This window comes from Podarcis tiliguerta, assembly GCF_965153285.1.
Source record: "Podarcis tiliguerta genome assembly, chromosome: 6".
NCBI lineage: Eukaryota > Metazoa > Chordata > Lepidosauria > Squamata > Lacertidae > Podarcis > Podarcis tiliguerta.
The window spans coordinates 29,878,129-29,887,598 of NC_139539.1; the positions used below are offsets into that span (position 1 = coordinate 29,878,129).

Sequence of the window (9,470 nt, forward strand, 5' to 3'; positions counted from 1 at the left end):
AGACAGGTCCTCCCTTGCCATACTAGGAGGTGCCAAGGAAGGAACATGGGATATTATCCATGCAAAATGTGTGTTCTACCTCTGAGCTCGTGGTTGACATCTGGTGCATTTCCATGGGGAAGAAAATTCTAGATCTGGAGAAGCGTAACCCAAATTAGTGTATTGTCCTAAAAGGTAATGGGAAGTAAGTGTAGAGCTGAATCTACAGGTGCTTGGATCAACAAGATATAGGGATGATGTTGTTGTTGCTGCTGTTGTTTTATTCACCTTTATGCACAGTTCATCAACCAGAGCTGCAAGGAAAATCTCAGTACTACAGCTAGGTTGAAAGCAAAAGCTACCTGAAGCAGGAAGCCATTAGCCATCTTGCTGTCACTCAGAAGTTTGAAGATAAGAGTTATTAGATGTGGAATCAACATCAAGAGAAGGTTTTATGTAAACTGTGCTATTTTTACTGTTGTTAGCCACTCTGAGCCTGGCTTTGGCTGGGGAGGGCAGGATATAAATAAATAAATAAATAAATTATTATTATTATTATTATTATTATTATTACTTTAATTAGGACTGCAACATATAACTGATTCAGCAGTTTGATTAATGGGTTCAAATATTTTTAGTGACGATGTACCTCATCTAATTTGATGGCCAGCTGATTATAATTTTTAATTCCGATGCATAATAAACAAAAATGCAGATGGCAAACACACCATCTTAAATTAGGTATTTCTTTTTGTCTCTCACCGAGCAGGTCTATTTGGATGTTTGCCTGCTGAGGGTAAAGTGGGGTCCAACGTAGTAATCCCTGCCAGCTGTAGCCTCAGACCTTAATGTGCTGTTTGGAAGGAGGATTGTTCACACATTCAGCTGAATGTGCTTAGAAGTCTCCCTATAACCAGGAACATCAATCACACAGCGTTTCCAATTGCAGCAAGGCATCTAAGTGCTCTCAGCCAATGCACTTAGAATTTCTTTTTGGACTTTCCTGAATAATGTGGGAAGGTGAGGGTGGTTTCCGCAGGGCCAACATGTGTGGGGAAGTTGAAGACAGGGCCAGTCCTTGCTCCTCTGCACCTGCTGCACACTTTATCCTCCCCATAGAGGACTTTAGCCCAGATAAGGCTAACAGGGAACACCTATTCTAAAAATGTCTGCTGCACCACACACAACCATCATCCCAAAAAAGGGATGATTTTTAATGTTTTTTCCTCACATGTCAATTTAATTGGGGACTGGTTAATGGACTAACTAAATGGACTAATCATATTAATTAACTAAGATTAACCGAGAGACTGACCTAGTGGATTTTTTAGCAGCTGCTGGATTATTAAAAACTATCAGGCGTTCTGCCACCTTGAAGAGCAACTCAATAAAGGCAATAGAAATCAGAGTACAAACTTAATTCCCATTTAAATCAATGTAGCAACTGAGTACAGTACTGTGAATAGATATAGCACCATAGAAATCAAGCACAGATATCAACATTGTGTTGCTTGCTTATCCACTGCAGGAGCCCTTTTCAAGCATTCAGTCTAGAGATAGTGAAGGTATAACAGAGGGCATTGCATGTCCATATGTCTGTGTATAAGATCTCTGCAGATAATTTAATGATGATATGTGTGTTATGGGCAAAGCCTGTCACTGCAATGCCTGGTTATCCTAGATTGAATGCCTGGTAAGGGTTAATGTAAACTGCCATAAAATTGCTTTTTAAAAGCCTAATGGGTATTTATAGTACTAGCAGCAGTAGCAGCAGTTCAGAATAAATGTTAAAAAATCATTTCGTACAGATATCTTGCTTGTTAAGTTAATTCCTTGAAAAAATAATGGCTGACAATTCTACAATAAATGCATCATTTACAAAAAAAAAAAAACAATTTAGGTGATTTCTATTTCCTGTGTGTAGATTGACAGACCATAGCTTATCTGAGAAGAAAACCTAGCCTATTATTTTTCTATTATTTCCTGAACCAAGCTGGATAATCAAATCCATTGTAGCAACCAGATAAACAAAATAAGTCATTACGGCTATGGAATGTTGTCACAGCTGTCAGGTTGAGACAGTTGATTGCCTGAGGGTAAATTAGGGGACAAGGAAAGGTATTTCACTAATTCTTTCAACCCTTTTCCTTAAAAGGAATCTTCTTGAAACTATGTATATGCTTGTACTATTTGGAAGGATTGAGTTGTAAGGAAAATTCATGTCAAAGTCATAAAATTCACCGACAACCGAACTATTTTTCATTGCTAAATTGAAATTATGTTGTTCTGCTGTCGAATTAATGTATGTGAAGTCACTCTCATATTTAGGAAAAAAGCACTATAAAAATTAAAAGTATATTAGGGGTAGGAGTACTGTTACTACTATATGAGTAGTAGTAGCAGTACTACTATTGTGAGAGGGAGGCAGGCAGGCAAGGATAGCATCTGCTCCTATTCCAGCAAAATAATTCCAGTATAAATAATTGGAATAAATAATAATTGTTTCATTTGACTGTGTAGTAGGTGGTTCTTGCGTTACAGCCGTGGTGTAATTCCTGCTCCTTTGTGTGTTTGCCTCACATTATTCCAGGATTTTAGTTTATGTTTGTTTTTATTAAAAGATTTGTAAACAGCCGTTCAGGACATAAAAGCCATCACAGGGCAGTGGACAGTTCTCAGGAAAGTATAATGGGTGGGATACAACATGGCACTAAGGAAATTGTTCCAATCAGTGTAAGCGTTTCCGCTTGCCTGATAGAACAAAATCTCCTCTCCCTGTACTGTTCTGGGGAAACTTCTGGCCCTTCAGAGCAGATTGGGGGGGGGGGGCAGCGAGGAGATAGGAGAGAAGGGGAGGGACTTTGTTATGCTAGTGCAGGGGTCAGCAAACGTTTTCAGGAGGGGGCCGGTCCACTGTCCCTCAGACCTTGTGGGGGGGCCAGACTATATTTTGGAGGAAAATATGAACAAATTCCTATGCCCCACAAATAACCCAGAGATGCATTTTAAATAAAAGCACACATTCTACTCATGTAAAAACACGCTGATTCCCGGACAGTCCGTGGACCAGATTTAGAAGGTGATTGGGCCGGATCTGGCCCCCAGACTTTAGTTTGCCTGCCCATGTGCCAATGGGTAGTTGAAAATCTATAATCAATCCTAAAAGAGATTCACCCTTTAAAATGAGGAGTATAAATGAACCCTAGAGACAGCAGATTGAAATGTTAAACTCTTAACCCAGCTTTCAAAAAACAACATAATAATGATGAAGCCACACAAATTTCAAGCCTGGTCTTAACAGGGGAGACTACATGGGAGGGAATGATAATGAAGTTATTTCCCATGCTTGAGGGTTTTTTTATAAGACATCTGAAGGCAGCCCTGCATAGGGGAGTTTTTAATGTTATTTTATTGTGTTTTATGTTTTGTTGGAAGCTGCCCAGAGTGGCTGGGCAACCCAGTCAGATGGATGGCATATAAATAATAAAAATTACCATCATCAACAACCAAACAAACAAGATCATTGCGCATCTCCTGTGTGATCTGTCCCAGAAGAGTAGTGTGTGGTGGAGCCCTAGGAAGCTCCTGTAACATAAGAACCACTTAATTCTTGATGATTACAGAAGCGTCAGTAAGAACTGCGGTCAATATGACATGTTTAAGCATATTTCATCTCCCTCCTTTCCTCTGCCATATGCCCTCATGCAGACTCTCTTTCCTTTTCAATTCCTCCCTGCCACATTTCGCCACCTGCCCCCGTCACTATGGAATTCTTTTACCTTTTTGTCTTTCGTTTCCACAGTGACTTTGCCACCAGAGGATTCTTTGACTTCCACTTCAATATATGCTTCCTTTTCATCCGGGATCCAGGCCCTCTTCTTTCCTTTATGATCCCCGAAAGAGACAAGAGAAATGAGAGCACTCCGGAAAAGGGAGCAATAAGGGTTAGAATTCTTAGTAGTTTCCATACATGCACTTATAAAATTTAGCAGTACAACTAAACACAATAGTATTCTCCTCCTTTCATTCTCCAGCCAAGCCAATGGACCTGGAAATCATGGGTATTGCAAGATGATGTTGTGTAATTCTCACACCCATCTTGTTTTACGATTGATTTGGGTATTTTGCTGCTACCTTATACAATATGTGGTAAATCATGAATCAGAATCAAGGGCTAGAGCAGGGATAATTGGGGCAGGGATATTTAAGCAAGCCTTCCTAACTCCAATTTGTGGCACAATACTGCATAACCATGTTTCAAATTCAAATTTGTAATACCTCTAATAGTATTCATATATATATGTGTTGAAAGCATTTTTAGCCTGCCCTCCAGGTGAAAAAGGCTTCTAGAGTGACTTGCAAAGACAACAAATAAGATGTTGGATTAAGTTTTATGGCTTTTTTGCTTGGCTTGGCTTTGTTTGTTTGTTTGTTTGTTTTAAATACCCTGGAAGGTATCCAGAAGTCTTAAGATTATAGAAGTACACCACTGTTGTGTTATAATGGCTTATAAATCTTTTAAAATACAGATAAAAAATACCAAGTATCCCTTATAATCAGTTTTTAAAATAAAATAAAAAAAACTTCCAAAGATTGGACACAGATTTTGAAATCCTCGCCAAATGCATAATTATTTCAGCTCTATCAAAGGCCAACTTGCATTTGCCAGGTAAATGTTTATGATTTTAAAAAATCCAAGGAGGTGTGTAGAAGAAAGAATGGCTGCAATTATGAGCATAGTTAGGCTGCCTATATCCCATTGACTTCAGTGGGATTTAGGTGGATTAACTATGTGCATGATTGCAGACAATGATTGGCTCCATACACACAATACCTTTAAAGTATTCTTTCCTACTGGAGTTTACCCCTCACAGAGTTACTATTCTCAGCAACTCTTAACAAACTACTGTGCCCATAATTCTTTGAAGGGGGAAATGTGCTTCAAAAAGTGCTTTAAAGACATAGGGTGTACGCAACCATTATCTTGAATGATTTCAGAAATGGACTAGGAATTTCTAGAATCAGACACATGGAAGTTTTCTCTGGGACAATCCAGAAATGCATTGTTTCAAGAGATGCTGAAATATAGCAGGTCTTTCTAGATTTTTGTCTGGTGACATTTGTCCCTGTTTCTGGATTTGCCTGTGACCCTAAGAGTTGAGTCAGATGGAAAATGTATTTTAGGACAAAGAAAGCAATATTATGTTCCTGCATTCCTTGTGCATTAGCATTGGGGTATTTATTCTGAAACCAAACAGATCACTCCTGTAAATTGTAACAATGGCAGTGAATAGCCCACATGTAATATGATAATGGCAGAGGTGGAAAGAATGAGTATCCATTTCTGGATACTCCTGCAGTCAATTGTTTATCCCTAGTGTGACAGATGGCTAAGAAACAGCTTCCCAAACTAAATTCTCCACAGGTTTCTAGAAAGCAGATACTTTTGTCTCACACAGTCCTTCCAGAAGTACTTTGTTCACGTGTCCAATTTACATATTACAGTAGTGGTGTAATCGTCAAGAAAAACACAATCTTACTAAAGGTTTACCTACAAATTGCAAAATGGAGCTGTATGATTAGTAGAACTTATATACAGTAGTTGTAATCAGATTTCATAAACATTTGATTCAAATACTCTGAAATTAATGGGTTTTAATCTGCAGCAACACTAGGTAAACAAATGTTCTCCTAGGAGTGGTTATAATCGCCCCAATACATATAAGCAAATGATAGCAACACTTGATAAGAAAGGGAGGGAGGGGGTCATGGATACAAGGCCCCTTGAGAACAGTAAAAGCTGCCTTACCATCAAATGGTATATTATGATATTTTAACATCTCCTCATAACTTTTCCGGAGGTACTCAGCCGCCTCCCCAAACTCAGCCATGTCCAACATAGACATCTTGCCTCAAGGAGTAGTGCTCAACAGCAGGAAACAGATAATCTGAACACTCTAGAACATTGAGAAGAGAGAACAGAAACAAAGCATTAGCCCAGTTAGCTACAAAAAAAAACAGTATCCCCCCCATGCAGAAAAATGCTATCCATTCATTTTCTGTCCTACCTAAACATAGAAAAGATTCTTCCAGTGTCAAAAGAAGAACTAGACCTTTCTATCTTTCTTTCCCGGTATGTCCCTATAGGCTTAGGTCCATCAACTTGTACTACATCTAAGCAGAATAAATACCTCACTCCAATGTATCAGCCTACTGCTTTTCTGCTGGGTGAACCGAAGCCAGCTGTCTCTTGGCCAATGCATGCCTCATACATGGCAAACAACAGTTGTTTCAATATGTTGCTGGTACACTCCATCACACCTTTATTCCAAATCACTGACATAGCAATTTGCTTAATTAATCTGGTAACACAGTGATGGGATGACTTGCTTCTTGGCTTATTTTTACAAGATTCCCTTTGGTCCCTTTACGTGTATGTGTTTTAAATGAGAAAGCAAGAGTGCAAAAGATCTCCTAATATATATACAGTAGTAGGTGATCATGAATATGCATCCTTGCTTAAGAACATAAGAAGCAACTTGTTGGATCAGACCCAGCTCCAACTTATTCAACATTCTCTACAAAAATCCCAACAATCTGTAAGCACTGGTCAGTCAGCTTGCAACTGGCTGGTGGTTCACTAGTGGATTGTGAGCTATCTACTGTCCACTCCTGCCATACACTCTTGCAAATTTCTATCTCGGAGATAGTTCTCTGCAGATGGTCCCTATGCTTCTACTCTGATTGAGCTAGTATCTGCAGACCTGTCCATGCATGAGTGGTAATGTGGATGGTTGGAAGCCCGGCTTTGCATGAACTCTCTATCAAACTAGTGAAGAAGTTTGGTTGATGCATCCATTAATTTGACAAATAAATGCCTAAGAAGACAAGGTTCCATTTAGAATTACAAAAGAGTGGTGAGTGCAGCTAGACCATTAACTCCTGCAGGACCACTCATTGTTTTATAAGTGGCTATTCTTGACAACATTCCAATAAAAAGTTGCTACAGCAACAAATAGTTCTCATATTCAGGATACATGCAGTCTGAAACACAACATCAATAACACACACTATTGCTACTGGCTTTACTGAACTCAAATCTTAATAAATGCACATTATTCTTTTATCTTTCCCTTTGAACTCACCAACCCTGCACCAGCCTCATGAGCTAGCATGATAACCACAGACATCCTGTTCCTTATTCTCTTTTCTTTTTGAAAAGCCATGCTAAGGAAGGTAAGGTAACAGCACAGAACAAACATGCAACACAGACATGCTTTTGATTACCAACCTTGGCTACGGGGCTGAGTGACTGTGTGTGTGTGTGCTGTGAAGCCCCTTTTTATTGTGTCCCTCAAGGTCAGAGTAGAGAGAGATATGTCAGAAATTCCCATGTGTCATATCAGCTCCATTGGTGCTGCTGCCCTACTGCCCATAGAGACACAAAAGGCAAACTTTTATCTCTCTGCAAATGCGGGCTGGTTATTTTTACTCCTGTATTGTCAGGCGATTACAAAGGCAGAGAGTGGGGGCTCCAGCTTTGACAGGCAGCACAACCCTCTCTCACAGCCATCCTGTTCCAGAAGAGGAACACCACAAAATGCAATCCCATAATTTGTTCTTTCAGCCCCTTCTGCTGCGACCGCTTCAACTTTCGACCGCAGCCTTTGGCCTATACTCAGAACTTTCACGACCAGGAAGGTAATTGCTGAGCAGGACGTTTAACCATCCCTTCTTCAGGGATGCCACCAGTGATCTCAAACTCCAGATTCAAAAACAGTGGCACGAGTGACTTCAACTTCATTTAATTGCAGAGTATTTGATTCAAAATATATCAAACCTGATTTTCAGGGGGATAAAGAAATGGAAAGGAACAGGGTTCAGTTCCCCTTGTACTTTCTCCTGCTTTTTATTGCTTTATATTATATTATATTATTTATTTTATATTATTTATATTTTATTGCTTTATATTAATCAATAAGACCATTTAATAGGACACTTATTTAAAAGCTCATGCAAAGGGAACATAAAATGAGGTGGGGAGAGGAAGGGCATAAAGAGGAAAGATTTTAAAAATTCCAGCCAGACTCCCTAGCAGCAGGCTGAGGCAGTCGAATCCCGAGGAACAGCGCCCTCACTGACACGCCACCTGCCCCCGCCCGAGAAGTGGGAGTGGTGGCTTCTAGCAAGAACTCCTAGAAATCTTGTGAGATCTTGCTGCCGCCACCACATTTCTTACATCTCCCATGGTGGACGGTGCCACACATGGTGAGTGTAAAGAAACATTCTTGGTGACTTCTACCCTGCTGCTAAACTCTCTCCCTTTTAAAACTTGTCAAAGCCCAACATCTGAGCATTTTGTAGAAGCACTTTCTGTTGGATTCATGTGATTCTGTGCTTGCTATATCATAGGGATCAGCCACTGGAGGTCTTCCGGAGCAGTAGGAATGGGGGCGGGATTCAGTTTAGTTTGCATTTATAGGTGAACTTACTTAATTCAAAATTAATATGCAAACTGAAAACTGCAGCCGAAGATGTGCATATCTCACTAAAATGCCACTGAATACTCACAGAAATGCAAAATGCAGTGGAAATAAGAATTATTATTATTATTATTATTATTCTGAATTTGAGAGTGGAAAAATGAGAAGTGAAGAGAAACTGAAACGGACAGATTCACGCACTCCTGGGAGGTGGCTTCATAGCAGCAGTGAACCAAACTCCCAGCCCCTGCCTATTTATGGTGCAGCCACGCGAATGACACTAGCTGGTACATGTGCACCATGCAGGTCCGAACTCTACTTAATGCCAGTTTGCCAGCTGAGCCTCATCAACTGGAGTGACAGTGCTGACAGTCTGACAACAGTGGTGGGTCCCTGGCATTTGCAAGGTGCTGACACTGAGCCTAATTCATGCTAAATAATCTGAATGGATCCCAGTAGGTTTCAGGTGTGTGGTGGTTAGCTGCTTGACACAGGACAATTGATATGTCTTATGGAAGCCTAAGAGCTGCTTGCTCCTTATAAACTTCTAACACACATCTTCACAAGTGACATTTCCTGAGCCAGTGGGTAGGGGTGGGGTGGGGAACAGAAGGACTCTGATGTCTTGGGCATCACAGCTAGCTTTGCCACTGGGGTGGAACTGGTAGTAGGGGTCTTGGCTGAGATGCTTAACTTGCTTGCTTGAATTTGGCAGAAGAGTCTAAATTAATGTTATGTTTTTAAAAAATGTGTTTTGGTTGGCCGCTTTAAGAAGGGCAGGATAGAAAAGCATATAAACCAATACATGTTGCTCATATTTGGGATCTTGAGTTATCTTTGCCAGGAGTACTCCATCACTTAAGGAGCTAATAAATACGGTATCTCCTCTCAGAGAGTGCAAGTTGTATACCCTTTCCCTGGGATCATCTATATATTTATGACTATCTATTTATTGCCTAGTCAGGGCCAGACTCCTCAACCTGCTCCTCCTCTTCAGCGTTGTAATCC

General features: G+C 40.2%; 1 protein-coding gene across 2 annotated transcripts in view; it reads right to left on the minus strand.

Annotated features, from left to right (window-relative positions):
- The window catches only part of MYH7B (myosin heavy chain 7B), a 52,213-nt gene extending 44,648 nt beyond the window's left edge, over positions 1 to 7,565 (minus strand). Inside the window, exons 1-3 of one of the 2 annotated variants that reach the window (XM_083443953.1) lie at positions 7,271 to 7,565; positions 5,789 to 5,936; positions 3,759 to 3,862 (exon numbers count right to left, since the gene is read on the minus strand). In XM_083443953.1, the coding sequence (XP_083300079.1) occupies positions 3,759 to 3,862; positions 5,789 to 5,885 (201 nt within the window). In that variant the 5' untranslated portion in view covers positions 5,886 to 5,936; positions 7,271 to 7,565. Of the gene's footprint in view, positions 1 to 3,758; positions 3,863 to 5,788; positions 5,937 to 7,270 lie in introns of those variants that run through there. The other variant, XM_083443954.1, reaches the window with a different exon arrangement.
- Between the last annotated feature and the right edge of the window lie 1,905 nt (positions 7,566 to 9,470).